The sequence below is a fragment of the Haemorhous mexicanus genome, chromosome 3 (genome assembly GCF_027477595.1).
Source record: "Haemorhous mexicanus isolate bHaeMex1 chromosome 3, bHaeMex1.pri, whole genome shotgun sequence".
Lineage (NCBI taxonomy): Eukaryota > Metazoa > Chordata > Aves > Passeriformes > Fringillidae > Haemorhous > Haemorhous mexicanus.
In genome coordinates, this window is record NC_082343.1 from 116,814,468 (window position 1) to 116,833,910 (window position 19,443).

A 19,443-nucleotide genomic window follows, 5' to 3' on the forward strand; every position below is an offset into this window, starting at 1 on the left:
CCAATGAACTGAAATCCCAAAAAACCACCCCGGGAAAAGGCAGGAGTGGAGGGGGATCCTGGAGAATTCCAGGATTTCCAGCGGAGTTCAGCAGCAGCTGGGCAGGGAGGGAGAGGGGAGGGGCTCCCAGGGGAAGGAGAATTCCCGAGGGAATCAGGGATCCCCAAGGGAATCAGGGATTCCAGAGGGAAAGGAAAATTCCCAAGGGAATGAGAGATCCCAAAAGGAAGGAGAATTCCCAAGGGAAAGGAGAATTCCCAAGGGAATGAGGGATTGGGAATGGAGGGAAGGAAAAGATTCCCAAAGGAAGGAAGGGAGTGAGGAATTCCCAAGGGAGTGAAGGATTTACGGAATGGATCTGGGGAAGCATTCCCAAGGGAAGGGAAGGGAAACATTCCCAAGGGAATGAAGGATCCAGAGGGATTTGGGAAGGATTCCCAAGGGAATGAAGGATCCAGAGGGATTTGGGAAGGATTTCCAAGGGAATGAAGGATTCCCATGGAAAGGGAAGGGAAAGATTCCAGAAGAGGAAGAATTCCCAAGGGAAGGGAAGGGAAAGATTCCCAAAGAATGGAAGGGAGTGAGGGATTCCCAAGGGAAGGATTCCGAAGGGACTGAAGGATTTGGGAAGATTGGGAAGGGATCCAGGGAAGGATTCCCAAGGGAAGGAATGAAGGATTCCCGAGGGAGCTCAGCATTCCCGAGCAAGGGAAACATTCCCAAGGGAATGAAGGATCTGGAAGGGATTTAGGGAAGGATTCCCATGGGAAGAGAAAGATTCCCAAAGAAAGGAGAGATTCCAAGGGGATGAAGGATGTGGGAGGGATTTAGGGAAGGGTTCCCAAGGGAAGGAGGGAGGGAATGGATTCCAAGCTCAGCATTCCCAAGAAAAGGAAGGGAAGGATGCCAGGAAACGAAGGATTCGGGAAGGTTTGGGAAGGGAAGGGAATGGAAGGGAAGGGATTCCCAAGGGAAGGAAGGATTTAGGGAAGGGATTTCAGGAAGGATTCCCAAGGGAAGGGAAGGATTCCAAAGGGAGGGATTGCCAAGGGAACGAGGGATTTGGGAGGGATTTAGGGAAGGATTCCCAAGGGAAGGGAAGGGATGGACTCCAAAGGGATTCAGGGAAGGGAGGGGAAGGTTTGGGAAGGGAAGGGATTGCAGGGAAGGGTTCCAGCACAGGAAGCGTTCCCAAGGGAAAGGAGGGATCCCCGAGGGAATGGAGGATTTGGGAGGGATTTAGGGAAGGATTCCCGATCCTGCTGATCCCAATCCCGCTGCTTCCGCTGCTCCCAGTGCTGCTCCCACTGCTGATCCTGCTGATCCCAACCCCAATCTGGCTGATCCTGATTTCAACTCCAAGGATCCCAAGGATCCTGATCCCAACCCCACTGATCCCAGTGTGGCTCCCGGTGTGGATCCCGATGATCCCGGTGATGATCCTGATGATCCCAGTGTTGATCCCAGTGCTGATCCTGCTGCAGATCCCGGTGTGGATCCTGGTGCTGATCCCAGTCCGGATCCTGCTGCTGATCCCAGTGCAGCTCCCGGCGATCCTAGCGATCCCAGAGTGGATCCTGCTGTTGATCCGGGTGCCGATCCTGATGATCCCAGTGCTGATCCTGGTGCTGATCCCAGTGCCAATCCTGGTGTGGCTGATCCCGGTGCCGATGCCGGTGCTGTGGATCCCGGTGCTGATCCTAGAGTGGATCCCAGAGCTGTGGATCCAGGTGCTGATCCCGGTGTGGATCCCGGTGCTGATTCCAGAGTGGATCCTGGAGCTGTGGATCCTGGTGCTGATTCCAGTGCCAATCCTGGTGCCGATCCTGGTGTGGCTGATCCTGGTGCTGTGGATCCCGGTGATCCCGGTGCTGTGGATCCCAGTGCCGATTCCAGAGTGGATCCCAGAGCTGTGGATCCTGGTGCTGATCCTGGAGTGGATCCTGGAGCTGTGGATTGTGGTGCTGATCCCGGTGTGGCTGATCCCAGTGCTGATCCCGGTGTGGCTGATCCCGGTGCCGCGGATCCTGGTGATCCTGGTGCTGATCCCGGTGCCGATCCCGGAGTGGATCCCGGTGCTGCCGGCGGGGGGCCGTGCTGCAGGGGGCTGTAGACCAGGAAGTCGTGGCGGCCGCAGTAGCGCGCGGCGAAGCCTCTGCCGTCCGCAGTGGGGTCGGAAAAGGCCAAATCCCGGGAATTCAGCACCGCCCCGAAGACGAAGGTGCGCCTGGAACGCACCGGGGAGGGGGAAATCAACACCGGGAAAAACAACACCCGGGAAAAAACAAACACCGGGAAAAAAACACCGGGAAAAGTCACGGGGAAATGGGAAACGGCGGGAAAAGTCAACACCAGGAAAAATAATGGGATGGGGAAAACACTGGGAAATGGGAAATGGCGGGAAAAATTACGGCAAAATGGGAAACGGCGGGAAAAGTCAACACCGGGAAAAATAACGGGATGGGGAAAACACCGGGAAAAATAATGGGAAAAAGAATGGGGAAAATAACGGGAAAACACTGGGAAAAATCAGGGGGATGGGAAACTCTGGGAAAAAATAAACACCAGGAAAAATAATGGGAAACACAGGGAAAAATAAACACTGGGAAATGGGAAACACTGGGAAAACACCAGGAAAAACAATGGGAAAAATAATGGGAAAAGTCACAGGGAAATGGGAAACGGCGGGAAAAATAATGGGGAAATATCAGGAAAAATAACTGGGAAAATATTGGGAAAAATCAGGGAAATGGGAAACACCGGGAAAAACAATGGGAAAAAAATCACAGGAAATGGGAAACCCTGGGAAAACAATGGGAAAAATAACACTGGGAAAAATATCGGGAAACATTGGGAAAAATAACGGGAAATGGGAAACACTGGGGAAAAAATAAACACCAGGAAAAATAATGGGAAACACTGGGAAAAATAATGGGAAAAGTCACAGGGAAATGGGAAATGGTGGGAAAAATCAACACCGGGAAAAATAACGGGATGGGGAAAATACAGGGAAAAAAAATGGGAAAAATAATGGGGAAAATAATGGGGAAAACACCGGGAAAAATCAGGGGGATGGGAAACTCTGGGATAAAATAAACACCAGGAAAAATAATGGGAAACACAGGGAAAAATAGACACTGGGAAATGGGAAACACTGGGAAAGCACCAGGAAAAACAATGGGAAAAATAATGGGAAAAGTCACAGGGAAATGGGAAACGGCGGGAAAAATAATGGGGAAATATCAGGAAAAATAACTGGGAAAATATTGGGAAAAATCAGGGAAATGGGAAACACCGGGAAAAACAATGGGAAAAAAATCACAGGAAATGGGAAACCCTGGGAAAACAATGGGAAAAATAACACTGGGAAAAATAACGGGAAATGGGAAACACTGGGGAAAAAATAAACATCAGGAAAAATAATGGGAAACACTGGGAAAAATAATGGGAAAAGTCACAGGGAAATGGGAAATGGCGGGAAAAATCAACACCGGGAAAAATAACGGGACGGGGAAAATACAGGGAAAAAAAATGGGAAAAATAATGGAGAAAATAATGGGGAAAACACCGGGAAAAATCAGGGAGATGGGAAACTCTGGGATGAAATAAACACCAGGAAAAATAATGGGAAACACAGGGAAAACACAGGGAAAAATAAACACTGGGAAATGGGAAACAGTGGGAAAAATAATGGGGAAAATATCGGGAAAAATAACTGGGAAAATATTGGGAAAAGGGAAACAGCAGGAAAAATAACTGGGGAAATATGGGGAAAAATAACTGGGAAAATAACTGGGAAAAATCAGGGAAATGGGAAACACTGGGAAAAATAACTGGGAAAAACAATAGGGAAAATGACTGGGAAAATATTGGGAAATGGGAAACAGCAGGAAAAATAATGGGGAAAATAATGGGGAAACACCAGGAAAAATCAGGGAAATGGGAAACACCGGGAAAAAGAATGGGGAAAATCACAGGAAATGGGAAACTCTGGGAAAAAATAAACACCAGGAAAAACAATGGGAAACACAGGGAAAAATAAACACTGGGAAATGGGAAACACTGGGAAAACACCAGGAAAAACAATGGGAAAAATAATGGGAAAAGTCACAGGGAAATAGGAAATGGCGGGAAAAATAATAGGGAAAATATCGGGAAAAATATCTGGGAAAACACCAGGAAAAATCAGGGAAATGGGAAACACTGGGAAAAACATTGGGAAAAAAATCACAGGAAATGGGAAACCCTGGGAAAACAACGGGAAAAATAACACTGGGAAAAATATTGGGAAACATCAGGAAAAATCAGGGAAATGGGAAATACTGGGAAAAAATAAACACCAGGAAAAATAGTGGGAAAATGGGAAATGCCAGGAAAACACAGGGAAAAATAAACACTGGGAAAAAAACCAGGGGAAATCATGGGAAAATTAACAGTGGGAAAAATATTGGGAAAAATCACAGGAAAAATGATGGGAAAACACTGGGGGAAATTAACACTGGGAAATGGGGAAAACAACAGGAAAAGTGATGGGAAAATGGGAAACAGTGGGAAAAATGATCCCCGGGAAAAATAATGGGAAATGGGAAACACCAGGAAAACACTGGGAAAAATCGTGGGGAAATGGGAAACACTGGGAAACCCTCCCTCCCTGAATCCCAGTTCTCCAGTTTTCCCTCCCCAGTCCCTCCCATCCCACCATTCCCGGTGTTCCCTCCATTCCCAGATTTCCCCCCCCCCGAGCACTTCCAGCATTCCCAGACCTGGCAATCCCAGATTTCTGTGTTCTCCCAAAGGGAATCCCACTTTTCCTGTTCTCCCTGCCCAAATCCCACTTTGCCCTGTTCTCACTCCCTGAATCCCAGGTTTTCCCCCCCAAATCCCAGATTTCCATCTCTATCCCAACCAGAATCCCACTTCTCCATGTCCATTCCTCTCCAAATCCCAGCTCCCCATCCCAAATCCGTTCTGCCTTCCCAAATCCCATTTTTCCCATCCCTGATTCCCAGCTTCCCATCCCAAATCCCATTTCCTCTCCCCAAATCCCAGTTTTCCATGATCACTGTCCAAATCCCACTTTCCTCATCCCAAATCCCAGTGTCTCCCCATCCCCAATTCCCAGTTCCCCATCCACAATCCCAGTGTCTCCCCATCCCAAATCCCAGCTTCCCTATCCCAATTCCCAGTTTTCCCATCCCCAATCCCAGTTTCCCATCCCCAGTCCCAGTTCCCCATCCAGGTTCCAGTTCCCCATCCCAATTCCCAGTTCCCCATCCCCAATCCCATTTATCCCTCCCCAATCCAAGTTCCCCATCCCCAATCCCAGTTCCCCATCCCCAATCCCATTTATCCCCATCCCAATTCCCAGTTTTCCATCCCAATTCCCAGTTCCCCATCCCCGATCCCAGTTTCCCATCCCCGATCCCAGTTTCCCAATCCTAGTTCCCCACCCCCGATCCCATTTCCCCCCTCCCTGATCCCATTTCCCCATCCCAATCCCATTTCCCCCCTCCCTGATCCCATTTCCCCATCCCAATCCCATTTCCCCCCTCCCTGATCCCATACCCCCTTCCTGATCCCAGTTTCCCAATCCCCAATCCCAGTTCCCCCATCCCCAATCCCAGTTCCCCCATCCCCCATCCCAGTTCCCCCCTCTCCGATCTCATTTCCCCATCCAAATCCCATTTATCCCCCCCATCCCCGATCCCATTTCCCCCCTCCCCGATCTCATTTCCCCCCCCGATCCCATTTCCCCATCCCAATCCCATTTTCCCCCTCCCCAATCCCAGTTCCCCATCCCAAATCCCATTTCCCCCCTCCCTGATCCCATACCCCCTTCCCGATCCCAGTTTCCCAATCCCCAATCCCAGTTCCCCCATCCCCCATCCCATTTCCCCCCTCCCCGATCCCATTTATCCACCCCGATCTCATTTCCCACCCCCGATCCCACTTCCCCCTCCCCAATCCCAGTTCCCCCACCCCCAATCCCATTTCCCCCCTCCCCGATCCCATTTCCCCATCCCCGATCCCATTTCCCCCCTCCCCAATCCCATTTCCCCCCTCCCCAATCCCATTTCCCCCCCATCCCAATTCCCACTTCCCCCCTCCCCTCCCCGTTCCCGGCGTTCCCGGGTTCCCACCGGAGGCAGTCCAGCATCCTGCGGGCGATGCCGCGGCGCCGGCGCGCCCCCAGCACCCAGAGCCGGCTGACCCCGCAGACGGCCGGCTCCGCCGACAGCGAGCAGCGCCAGGCCCGCGCCCACGGCTCCCGGGAATCCGCGCCCGGCCCCGGCTCCGCCCGGGAATGCTGCGGGTCCCGGGAGTGCTGGGGGTCCTGGGAGTGCTGGGGGTCCTGGGGGTCTGGTAATGGCGCCAAGCCCGGCTCCGGCAGCACCCGGAATGCCTGTGGGGATGGGAAACCGGGAATGGGGAATGGGGATGGGAATTGGGGAACTGGGAATTGGGGAACTGGGAATGGGGAATGGGAATTGGGGATGGGGAACGGGAATTGGGGATGGGAATTGGGGATGGGGAATGGGAAACTGGGAATGGGGAATGGGAACATGGGAATGGGGAATGGGGGATGGGGAATGGGGGATGGGGAATGGGGGATGGGGGATTGGGAATGGGGGATGGGGGATGGGGGATGGGGGATGGGGAACTGGGAATGGGAAACTGGGAAAGGGAATGGGGAATGGGAAACTGGGAATGGGGAACTGGGAATGGGGATGGGAACATGGGAATGGGGAACTGGGAATGGGGAATGGGAAACTGGGAATAGGAAAATGGGAATGGGGAATGGGAATCTGGGAATGGGGATGGGAAACTGGGAATGGGAAACTGGGAATGGGAAACTGGGAATGGGAAACTGGGAATGGGGACTGGGGAATGGGGACTGGGGAATGGGATTGGAGAATGGGACTGGGAGCAGGGAATGGGGACTGGGAATGGGGACGGGGAGCAGGGAATGGGGACTGGGAATGGGGACTGGGGACTGGGAGCGGGGACGGAGAGCGGGGAATGGGGACGGGGAGCAGGGAATGGGGACTGGGAATGGGGACTGGGAATGGGGACTGGGAATGGGGAATGGGGACTGGGGACTGGGAATGGGGACTGGGAATGGGGACTGGGAGCGGGGAATGGGGACTGGGAATGGGGACTAGGAATGGGGACTGGGAATGGGGAATGGGGACTGGGAGCGGGGACGGAGAGCGGGGAATGGGGACGGGGAGCGGGGAATGGGGACTGGGAATGGGGACTGGGAATGGGGAATGGGGACTGGGAATGGGGACGGGGAGCAGGGAACGCTCCCCGGGGCGCACCTGGCGGATGGGCTGGGCCACGAGGCAGCCGAGCACGAACTGCGCGGGGCTGACGAACAGGTACAGCCGGGAATGCTCCGGGAACGGCCGGGAATGCTCCGGGAAACCCAGCTCGGAATCCACCACGGCCAGAACCTCCTCGGCCTGCGGGGAAACGGGGAGGGAATTCCGGGAGAAACGGGGTGGGAATTCTGGGAGAAACGGGGTGGGAATTCCGGGAGAAACGGGGTGGGAATTCCGGGAGAAACGGGGCGGGAATTCCCTGGGAAAATGTAATGGGAATTCCGGGAAAAAGGGGTGGGAATTCCAGGAAAATGGCGTGGGAATTACGGGAGAAACGGGGCAGGAATTCCCTGGGAAAATGTAATGCGAATTCCGGGAAAATGGGGTGGGAATTCCAGGAAAATGGCGTGGGAATTACGGGGGAAACGGGGTGGGAATTCTGGGCAAACAGAGTGGGAATTCCCAGGGAAAACGTGATGGAAATTCTGGGAAAATGGGGTGGGAATTCCTAGGAAAATGGGGTGGGAATTCTCAGAGAAACGGGATGGGAATTCCCAGGAAAACAGGGTTTGTTCCCAAGAAAGGCTGGGTTCGCACGGGGAGTCAGGATTCAGGGATTGGCGTGGGAATCAGGGATCGGAGCCTGCTGGGATTTGGGATTTAGGGATCAGCTCCCATTGGGATTTAGGGATTGGGGTGGGATTTGGGGATCAGCTCCTGCTGGGATTTCAGGATCAGATCCCATTGGGATTTGGGATCTGGAGTCAGATGCCAGTGGGATTTGGGATTTAGGGATTGGCTCCTGCTGGGATTTGGGATCAGTTCCCGTTGGGATTGTTGGGATTTTGGGATCAGATCCTGTTGGGATTTGGGATTTCAGGATGAGATCCCGCTGGGATTTGGGATTCCAGCTGCCATTCCCGAAGGAAGTCCCAGGAAGTGCCGGTACCTTCCTGAGGGCGTATCTGGGATCGTCGGGAAGGATCAGGAGGATTCTCCCATCCCAGAATTCCGCCACCACACGCTCCTGCTTCCAGCCCTGCCAGAGGGAACCCCGGGAACCCCTCAGGACTGGGGGAATCCCGGGATTCCAGAACGGGGGCATACGTACATCCCAAAATGGAATCCCAGGAAAAAAACCCCAGGAAGGAATTCCAGGGAAGAATCCCAAGAGGGAATTCCATGAAGGAATTCCAAGGAATGCTGGGCAGGAATTGATCCTGCCATTCCCAACATTCCCTCATTCCCTCTGTCCCCGGTGTCCCCATCATTCCCACGCTCACAGCATTCCCAGCATTCTCACATTCCCACCATGCCCCAATCCCAGCATACCTGCCATTCCCAGAATTCCCCCATTCCTCCTGTCCCTCATTCCCACATTCCCATTCTGCCAATCCCATTCCCACAGTTCCTGCCATTCCCGAATTCCCATCATTCCCACATCCCCCATTCCCATTCCCGCTCTTCCCATCTTTCCCACATTTCCCCACTCCCTGAATTCCCACCATTCCCCAGCATTCCTGCCATTCCCAGAATTCCCACACCCCCTATTCCCTCATTTCCAGAATTCCCGGAATTCCCCCACTCCCCACTCCCGTTCCCATCCCCACATCCCCATTTTGATTCCCCAATCCCACTTTTCCATCCCAATTCCCTGTTCCCATTCCCACATTCCCATCATTCCCTCATTTCTCCAGTCCCAGAATTTCCACATTCCCCCCAATTCCCTCATTCCCAGAATTCCTGGAATTCCCCCATTCCCCTTTCCCATCCCCATTCCCCATCCCCATCCCCTTCCCAATCCCATTCCCATTCCATCCCCTCCCAATCCCAATCCCATTCCTTGTTCCCAATCCCATCCCCACATCCCCATCTGCAATCCCATTCCCATTCCCATTCCCAATCCCATTGTCATCCCCATTCCCATTCTATCCCCTTCCCAATCCTAATCCCATTTCCCATCCCCACAATCCCATTCCCACCCTTCCCATTCCCATTCCACCCCCTTCCAATCCCATCCCCATTCCCATATTCCCATTCCATCCTATTCCTATTCCCAATTCCACCCCCCATTCCCATTCTATCCCCTTCCCAATCCTAATCCCATTTCCAATTCCCCATTCCCATCCCCACATTCCCATTCCCATCCCCATTCCCAATCCCAATCCCATCTCCACTCCCATTCCCATCCCCACATTCCCATTCCCCTTCCCGTTCCCATTCCCATTCCCATCCCCATTCTATCCCCTTCCCATTCCCACATTCCCATTCCCCTTCCCATTCCCACATTCCCATTCCCCTTCCCATTCTATCCCATTCCCAATCCCAATCCCATTCCCCATCCCCATTCTATCCCCTTCCCAATCCTAATCCCATTTCCCATTCCCATTCCCACTCCCATTCCCAATCCCATTCCCCATTCCCATTCTATCCCCTTCCCCTTCCCATTCCCATTTCCACATTCCCCTTCCCACTCCCACTCCATCCCCTTCCCAATCCCAATCCCAATCCCATCCCCACCCCCCTCATTCCCCCGGCATTCCCGGCATTCCCGCCGCCCTCACCGCGTGTCTCAGGGCCTGCCGCAGCCTCCGGTGGTGCCGCAGGTGCTGGAGCCGATCCTCGGGAATGCCGGGAGCGAAGAGCATCCCGCAGGATCCGCACTGCCGCGGGCCCAGCCCCTGCTGCCCCGCGTCCTGGCAGGGGGAAAAACGGGAATGCTGGGAATGCTGGGATAACCGGGAATCCCGGGATAACCGGGATTGAGCACAGGGAATGCCGGGAAGAGCATCCCGCAGGATCCGCACTGCGTCTTGACCAGAAAAATGGGAATTCTGGGAGTGCGGGAAGGTTCTGGAATTCCCAGATTTCCTAGCCCGCGGGACATTCCCGAATTCTGGAATTCCCGGATTTCCCAGACCAGGGAATGCTCCCAAGTTCCCAGATTGCCCAGCCCAGGGAAGGCTCCAGAATTCCCAGATTTCTCCTCCTATGGACCATTCCCAGGGAATTCCCAGATTTCCCAGCCCATGGAAGGTTCCAGAACCCTGGAATAGCCAAATTCCCATCCCAGGGAAGGTTCCAGAATTCCCAGGTTTCCCAGTCCAGGGAACATTCCCAAATTCTGCAATTTCTGAACTCCCAGCCCAGGGAATATTCCCAAATCCCAGATCTCCCCATCCCAGGGAATGTTCCAGAATCTTGGAATTCCCCTGCCAGGGAAAAGCTCCAGAATTCCTGAATTCTCCTCCCCTGGAAGGTTCCGGAATTCCTGGATTTCCCAGCCCAGGGAAGGTTCCCAGGGAATTCCTGGGTTTCCCCTGCCGTGGAAGGTTCTGGAATTCCCAGGTTTCCCATCCCAGGGAATTCCCAGATTTCCCAGCCCAGGGGAGGCTCCCAGGGAAGGTTCCGGAATTCCCGGCTTTCCCTCACAATGATCAGCTGATCCCACGAGGATTCCCGGGATCTCCTGGGAGCTTTTCCAGAGGGGCCGAAGGGAGCCGGGAGCTCCTCCAGGGGCCTGGAACGGAGGGAAAGGAAGGGGGGAAAATAAATGGGGAAAGAAACGGGAAAAAATGGGGGAAAAATGGGAAAAAATGGGGGAAAAATGGGAAAAAAAAGGGAAAAAAAGGGGGAAAAATGGGGGGGGAAAATGGGGGGGAAAATGGGGGGGAAAATGGGGGGGAAAATGGGGGGGAAATGGGGGGAAAATGGGGGAAAAAAGGGGGAAAAAAGGGGGAAAAAAGGGGGAAAAAAGGGGGAAAAAAGGGGGAAAAAAGGGGGGAAAAAAATGGGAGAAAAAAATGGGGGAAAAAATGGGGGAAAAAATGGGGGAAAAATTGGGGGAAAAATTGGGGGAAAAATTGGGGGAAAAATTGGGGGAAAAAAGGGAAATAACATGGAGGAAAAACATGGGGAAAAAATGGGGGAAGAAAAAATGGGGGGAAAAATGGGGGGGGGGAAAGGGGGGGAAAAAAGGGGGGGGAAAAAGGGGGGGGAAGGAAAAAGGGGGGGAAAAAGGGGGGGGAAAAGGGGGGGGAAAAAAGAGGGAAAAAAATGGGGAAAAAAATGGGGAAAAAAAAGGGGGAAAAAAAAGGGGGAAAAAAAAGGGGGAAAAAAAAGGGGGAAAAAAAAGGGGGAAAAAAAAGGGGGAAAAAAAAGGGGGAAAAAAAAGGGGGAAAAAAAAGGGGGAAAAAAAAGGGGGAAAAAAAAGGGGGAAAAAAAAGGGGAAAAAAAAGGGGAAAAAAAAGGGGAAAAAAAAAGGGGGAAAAAAAAGGGGGAAAAAAAAGGGGGAAAAAAAAGGGGGAAAAAAAAGGGGGGAAAAAAAGGGGGGAAAAAAAGGGGGGAAAAAAAGGGGGGAAAAAAAGGGGGGAAAAAAAAGGGGGAAAAAAAAAGGGGGAAAAAAAAGGGAAAAAAATGGGGGGAAAAATGAGAAAAAATGGGAAAAAATGGGAAAAAATGGGGAAAAAAAGGAGGGAAGAAAAGGGGAAAATAAATGGGAAAAAGAGAGAAAAATGGGAAAAAATGGGAAAGAGAAATGCGGGGGGAAAATGGAATAAAGAAATGGAAAAGATGGGAAAAAGTGGGAAAAAAACTGGGAAAATCTGGGGGAAATTGGGAAAAGGAGGGGAAAAAAGTAGGGAAAGGCAGAGAAAAGTGGGAAAAGTGGGAATGGGATCTCACCTCCTCCTGCTGGGCAGGAAAATGGGGAAGAGCCCAGCTGGGCATGGAGAGCCTGGAAAAAAGCGGGAAAATCCCGGGAAAAGGCAGAGCTGTGAGCTCAGGGATGGCCAGCGGGAATTCCGGGAATTCCAGGGGAGAATTCCCGAGGGTTTCCTGACTCACCCGATTCCTGCTGGGCCGGGGGATCCCGGGAATCCGGGCGCGTTGCAGAGGATTCCTGGGAAAAGAGGGAATGGCAGGAAAACAGGGAATTTCCCGGGAAATCTGGGAATTGCTCTGGGATTTGGGAATGTTGGGAGATCCTCAGGGGGTTTTTAGGGAATCTGGGGATGGGAAAGGGAAGGATTCCCAAGAATTCCCCAAAATCTCCTGAAATTCCCAGAAATCCCAAGGAGATTCCCTGAAATCCCCAAAAATTCAAAGAGATTCCCAGGAATTCCCAAAAATCCCCTGAAATTTCCAGAAATTCCCATGAAATCCCCCAAAATTCCCAAGAAAATTCCCAGGAATTTCCCTGAGATTTCCAAAAAATTCCCAAGGAAATTCCCTGAAATTTTCAGAAATTCCTAAAAATTCCTCAGAAACCCCCAAGGAAGTTCCCAGGAATTCCCAGAAATATCCCTCAAATTCCATGGAATTCCCTAATATTTCTTAGAATTCCAAGGAAATTCCCAGAAATTCCCCCAAATCCCCTGAATTTCTCAGAAATTCTGAGGAAATTCCCTGGAATTCCCAGAAATTCCCCAAAATTCCATTAAATTCCTAAAAAAATTCTGTGAAGTTCCTTGGAATTCCTGGGAAATTCCCCAAAATCCCCAAATCTGGAAATTCTCAGGAATTCCCAGAAATCCCCAAAAATTCTGGGAAATTCTCAGGAATTCCCAAGAAATTCACAAAAATTCCCTGAAATTCCCCAGAAATCCCTAGGAATCCCTTGAAATTCAAGGAAATCCCCCAGGAACCCCCCAAAATTCCATGAAACTCCCAGGAATCCCCAAAAGTTTTCTCAGAATTCCAAGGAAATGCTCTAAAAATTGCCAGAAATTCCCCCAAGATTTCCATGGAAATTCCCTAAAATTCCCAGAAATTCCCCAAGAATTCCAATGAAATTCCCTAAAATTCCCAGAAATTCCCCCAAGAACTCCAAGGAAATTCCCTAAAATTCCCAGAAATTCCCTAAGAACTCCAAGGAAATTCCATGGAAATTCCCAGAAATTCCCCAAGAATTCCATGGAAATTCCCTAAAATTCCCAAAGAATTCCATGGAAATTCCCTAAAATTCCCAGAAATTCCCCAAGAATTCCATGGAAATTCCCTGAAATTCCCAAAAATACAAAATTCCCAGGAACTCCCTGAAATTCCCAAAAAATCCCCAGAAATCCCCTGGAATTCCTCAAAATTCCCAGAAATTCCCCAAAAAACTCCCCCAGAATTCCCGCAATTCCAAGGAATTCCCTGGAATTCCGGCCCCTGCTCACCTCCTTCCCCTGGCAATCCCGGCCGTTTTTCCCAGGAATTCCCTCGGAGCATTCCCGGTTTTCCTTCCCCTCCTCTTTTCCCGCCGCTTCTGGAAGTTTCCGCGCCGTTCCCGGCGGTTCCTGGGGAGGCTCCCCCGGGGTTTGTTGGGATTTTCCGGCTTTTTTCCGGGATCTGCTCCCGCTGCGGAAGAAGGCGCAGCCCAGGGGGAGCCGCAGGCGCGGCCGCACCCCCGCCAGCAGCACCCGGAATTCCCCGGGCCTGGAATTCCCGGAATTCCCAACCTTGGAATTCCCACCGACCCCGGAAAGCTGGGAATTCTTGAGCCCGGAATTCCCAGCGTCAGCAATCGGGGAATCCTGGGAATTCTCACTGTTGGAAATCCGGGAATTCACGCCAATCTTGGCATTCTCAACCTGAGAAATCTGGGAATTTCTGTGCTCGGAATTCTGGGAATTCCCAAGCCCAGAAATCCCAGAATTCTGGGAAATCCCAAGCTTGGAGTCTTGAGAATTCCCGACATTGGAAATCTGGGAATTCCCACCAATCCCTGAATTCTGGGAAATCCCCATCCCGGAAATCCGGGAATTCCCGACGTTGGACATCTGAGAATTCCCGATGCCAGATTTCTGGGAATTCCCGATGCCAGATTTCTGGGAATTCCCAATCTTGGCATTCCGGGAATTCCCGCTGCTTTTCCCCTTGGCATTGCCTTTGGAGCTGCTGCGATTCTTCCTGGAACTCCCAGATTTCCCACCGGAATTCCTGGATTTCCCGCCGGATTTCCCGCCAAACCTCCCAGCTCCAGAATTCCAGAAATTCCCGGAATTCCCGGGTTTTTCTGGGACGTTCCCCTCCCCCAGCAGCTCCCGCAGCCGTTTCCTCTCCAGGGGATCCAGGTAACTCCTCTGCCCATAGAACGCCCCCACGGAAACGTGGGAATTCCTGGCAATTCCCGGATTTCCTGGTGCAATTCCCAGATTTCCTGGTGGAGTTCCCAGATTTCCTGGTGGAGTTCCCGGATTTCCCGCCGGGAGCCGCAGCCTCCGGGACGGCGCCGGTTTCTCCCGGGATTCCTGCTCAGGGCTGGGAGAATTCCGGGAATTTGGGGAATTCTGGGATGCAGCTCCCGGAGCAGCTCGGGGCCGTTTGCTCAGCGGGGTCCGGAATTCCCAGCAGGAGCTGGAAAAAAAAAAAAGCGGGAATGAGGGAGAGGGAACGATGGGATGCCGGTGCTGGAATTCCGGGAATTCCCAAATCCGGGGGGTTCGGCATTCCTGGAATTCCTGAATCCAAGAATTCCTAAATCCTGGGGTTTGGCATTCCAAGGAATCCTGAGTCCAGGGGATTTCCTGGAATTCCCTGATTCCAGGGGTTGCACATTCCATGGAACTCCTCGAATCCGAGGATTTGTGATTCCGAAGAATTCCTGGATCCGGGGGTTTGGCATTCCCGGGAATTCCTGATTTTGGGGTTGTTGGGGATTTTTTAGGATTTTTGTATTTTTGGGGGTTTTTGTAATTTTCAGGATTTGGGGGGGATCGTTTAGATTTTTTTGGGATTTTTGCCAATTTTGGGGGGAATTTTGGGGTTTTGAGATTATTTGGAGGATTTTTTGGGATTTGGGATTTTTGGGGGAGTTTTGAGGGATATTTTGGGGGTTTTTGGGGGGGATTTTTAGAGGGTTTTTGGGTTTTTTAGGGATTTTGAGGATTTTGGAGGGTTTTTGGGATTCTTTGGCTCTCACCTGTCGGGCTCCCGGCTCCGTTTCCGGGGCGTTCCGGAGCTGCTGCAAATCCAGGAGGGAGGTCAGGCCTTGGCAGGGAATTCCAGGGGAACCCAAACCCCAAATCCCAAATTCCCAAATCCCAAAATCCCAAATCCCCAAATCACAAACCCCAAAAAATCCCAAACCCAAATCCCCAAAATCCCAAATCCCAAGAACCCCAAACCCCAAAGAAACCAAATACCAAAATCCCAAAACCCGAAAAATCCCAAACCAACCAAATCCCAAAGAAACCAAAACCAGAATTCCAAACACCAAAATCGCAAATCCCGAATACCCCAAAGATCCCAAAACCAAAATCCCAAAAACCCCAAACACCCCAAATCCCCAGCTGGGGGTTCTGGTTCCCCGCGGAGCTCCAAATCCCAGCCCAGAGCCCTCGGAGCTCCATCAGAGCCCCCGCGGAGCTCCAAATCCCGGAGCCCTCGGAGCTCCATCAGAGCCCCCGCGGAGCTCCAAATCCCAGAGCCCTCGGAGCTCCAACAGAGCCCCCGCGGAGCTCCAAATCCCGGAGCCCTCGGAGCCCCCGCGGAGCTCCAAACCCCAGAGCCCTCGGAGCCCCACCGAGCTCCCTCAAGGCTCATCAGAGCCCCCGGAGCTCCTCAGAGCCCTCAATGCTGACCCGGAGACCTCAGAGCCCCCCCGCAGAGCCCCTCAGGGGTCCCTCAGAGCCCCCTCAGATCACCTCAGAGCCTCCTCAGTTCCCGCAAAGCCCCCTCGGAGCTCCCTCAGAGCCCCTTGGAGCCCACTCACATCCCCTCAGAGTCCCCTCGGAGCTCCCTCAGAGCCCACTCAGGGCTTCCTTGGAGCTCTCCCAGACCTCCCTCAGAGTCCCTCTGATCCTCCTCAGAGCCCCCTCAGTTCCCACAAAGCTGCCTCGGAGCTCCCTCAGAGCCCCTTGGGACTCCCCCAGAGCCCCCTCGAGCCCCGTGGAGCTCCCTGGGAGCCCCTCTGATCCTCTTCAGTTCCCGCAAAGCCCCCTCGGAGCTCCCTCAGAGCCCCTTGGAGCCCGTTGGAACTCCCTCAGTTCCATCAGAGCCCCTTGGAGCCCCTCTGATCCTCCTCAAGGTTCCCTCAGAGCCCCTTGGAGCTCTCTGGGAGCCCCTCAGACCCTCCTCAGAGCCCCCTCAGATCACCTCAGAGCCTCCTCAGTTCCCACAAAGCCCTCTCGGAGCTCCCTCAGAGTCCCTTGGAGCCCAGTCACATGCCCTCAGAGCTCCCCCGGAGCTCCCTCAGAGCCCCTTGGGACTCCCCCAGAGCCCCCGTGGAGCTCCCTGGGAGCCCCTCTGATCCTCCTCAGTTCCCGCAAAGCCCCCTCGGAGCTCCGTCAGAGCCCACTCAGAGCTCCTTAGAGTCCCTTGGAACTCCCTCAGAGCCCCTTGGAGCCCACTCAGATCCCCTCAGGACTTCCTTGGAGCTCTCCCAGACCTCCCTCAGAGCCCCTCCGATCCTCCTCAAGGTTCCCTCAGAGCCCCTTGGAGCTCTCTGGGAGCCCCTCTGATCCTCCTCAGAGCCCCCTCAGAGTTCCCGCAAAGCCCTCTCGGAGCTCCCTCAGAGCCCCTTGGAGCTCCCTCGGAGCTCTCTCTGAGCCCCCTCTGTTCTCGCAAAGCCCCCTCGAAGCTCCCTCAGTCCCGTCAGAGCTTCCTCAGAGCTCTCCCAGGCCTCCCTCAGAGCTCCTCTGATCCTCCTCAGAGGTCCCTGTGATCCCCTCGGAGCTCCACCCCGGAGTCCCCTCGGAGCTCCCCCGGAGCCCACTTATCCCCTCAGGGATTCCTCGGAGCTCTCCCAGACCTCCCTCAGAGCTCCTCTGATCCTCCTCAGAGGTCCCTGTGATCCCCTCGGAGCTCCACCCCGGAGTCCCCTCGGAGCTCCCCCCTGGAGCCCACTCAGATCCCCTCAGGGATTCCTCGGAGCTCCCCCAGACCTCCCTTCAGAGCTCCCTCGGAGCCCCTCTGATCCACCTCAGTTCCCCTCGGAGCTCCGTCAGAGCCTACTCAGAGCTCCTTAGAGTCTCTTGGAACTCCCTCAGAGCTCCCAGGGAGCTCCCTCAGAGCCCCTTGGAGCTCCCTCGGAGCTCTCTCTGAGCCCCCTCTGTTCTCGCAAAGCCCCCTCGAAGCTCCCTCAGTCCCGTCAGAGCTTCCTCAGAGCTCTCCCAGGCCTCCCTCAGAGCCCCTCTGATCCTCCTCAGAGGTCCCTGTGATCCCCTCGGAGCTCCACCCCGGAGTCCCCTCGGAGCTCCCCCCTGGAGCCCACTCAGATCCCCTCAGGGATTCCTCGGAGCTCTCCCAGACCTCCCTTCAGAGCTCCCTCGGAGCTCCTCTGATCCTCCTCAGAGGTCCCTGTGATCCCTCGGAGCTCCCCCAAAGCCCCCAGAGAGGTCCCTGTGATCCCCTCGGAGCTCCCCCAAAGCCCCCAGAGCTCCCTCACGGCTCCATCAGAGCCGCCCCAGAGCCCCTCAGGGTTCCCTCAGAGCTCCCTCACAGTGAGACACAGAAGAAATTTTCCAGAGTAGAAATCCACTTGGATTTAGGTGAAATGTCCACCTTTAAGTCTGTAGTTTGAAAACCTTGCTGTTTAGCCTGACTGCCTGCTCTCGTAAAAAGCCTGGGCTTAGAAAAACTGCTTCAGTGAAGGACAGAGATAAGGGGGGGAGACAGAGGGACAGACAAACTGCTGTGAGAGCAGGTCAACCTGACCCAGGAATTCTTTCTGATAAAGAAGAACTAGCGGCAAACGTCACGCGAAATTTGTAAAAATGAATATGTATGAACCTAATGTGAAATTGTGTGCACATGTATTTGAGAGGGAGATGAAGAAGGATCTGGAGTTCGCAGAGGTACGCACGTCTTTTAAGGAGGATAATCCCCACATGTGTCCAGCGCTGTAATAAACACACCGGCTTCACAACTTTCACAAAGGTGTGGAGTTTTGTTTGTCCCCGCAAAACAACAGCTCCATCAGAGCCCCTCAAAGCTCCTCAGTGCTCCATCAGAGCCCCTTGGAGCTCCCTCGGAGATCTCTCTGATCCTCCTCAAAGCCCCCATCAGAGCTCCCTGAGAGCTCCCGCAGAGTCTCCTCAGAGTTCCCGCAAAGCCCTCCCGGAGCTCCCTCAGAGTCCTCTCAGAGCTCCCTCAGAGCCTCCTCACAGCTCCCATGGAGCCCCTCAGAGTCCCTCAGAGCTCCCCCAGAATTGCCGCAGAGCCTCTTCACAGCCCCCTCAGAGCCCCCTCGGAGCCGCTCCCTCACCTCAGCGCCGCCTCCGCCATGGCTGCTTCCCGCCTTCAGACTCGCGCCTTCGAACCGCCCGCCCTGCGCTCTTATTGGCTGAGAGCCGCGTCAATCAGCTCGGCTCCCTCGCCATTGGTTGAACAGCGCGCGGCTCCAGGTTGTACCCGCCCCCGTTGCTTTGCAGCCAATCAGAGAGAGCACTTCTCCGCGCCGGGCCGCCATTAGACTACAACTCCCAGTGTGCTATGCGAGAACAGAGCAGCCCTTCCTCGCTCTGCGGCGCGCGGGGGCTGATGGGAGTTGTAGTCTCGCCCGGGCGCGGGAGATTCTGAGGGAAGGGAAGGAATGCGGAGGGGTTGGGAGTTAATGGGCGCGTAACGAGGCACTAATTAAGGATTTTTGTGTTAATTAGGGCACCGGGGAGCTGCTGTGGGCGGGGATCCCTTCCACTGCCCTGGGGTGCTCCCAGCCCCAGCGGCCAGCCTGGGGAAAAAGGAAAAAAAAGGGGAAAAGGCGGCTGTTGAGTGGATCTTTCACGTATTATTTGCCAAAAACACAAATAAGTTCTCCTTTATTGCTCTGAAATGGCCCAGCTGGGAGGGTTTGGTTCCCTGTTGCTGATGGATCCCTGGCCTCGGATGTTCATTCGGTTCTAATTGTTAAATCCCCTCAGTTTCGGGGGTAAAATGAGGGAAAAAATGGGGAAGAGGGGAAAAGGGAAAGGAAAGGAAGGGAAAGGGAAAAGGGGGAAAGGCAATGGGGCGAAAAAAGAGGAAAGGAGAAAGAAAAAGGGGAAATGGGAAAAAAAGAGACGGGGAAATGGGAAAAGGGAAGTGGAAAAGTAAAGAAGAAAAGTGGAGGCAGTGAAGGAAAGAGGGGAAAAAACAAGGCGAGAAAAAAAAAGGAAAGAAAAGGAAAAAACAGAAGATCTCCCCACAGCACTGC

The 19,443-nt window shown here is 53.4% G+C and overlaps 1 protein-coding gene across 2 annotated transcripts; it reads right to left on the reverse strand.

Moving 5' to 3' along the window:
• Positions 1–1,102: 1,102 nt before the first annotated feature.
• On the reverse strand, positions 1,103–18,975 carry ESCO2 (establishment of sister chromatid cohesion N-acetyltransferase 2). Of its 2 annotated transcripts, none has more exons than XM_059843156.1 (11): positions 18,517–18,975; positions 15,232–15,270; positions 13,487–14,666; positions 12,171–12,225; positions 12,009–12,060; positions 10,758–10,845; positions 9,890–10,021; positions 8,275–8,364; positions 7,323–7,466; positions 6,141–6,403; positions 1,103–2,227 (listed from the first exon to the last, which is right to left on the reverse strand). In XM_059843156.1, the coding sequence occupies exons 1-11, from the start codon at positions 18,534–18,536 to the stop codon at positions 1,240–1,242; spliced, it is 3,051 nt and encodes a 1,016-aa protein (XP_059699139.1). In that variant the 5' UTR covers positions 18,537–18,975; the 3' UTR covers positions 1,103–1,239. The 2 variants fall into 2 exon arrangements, with proteins under 2 accessions (XP_059699139.1, XP_059699138.1); XM_059843155.1 differs by having other exon boundaries at positions 15,232–15,273.
• Between the last annotated feature and the right edge of the window lie 468 nt (positions 18,976–19,443).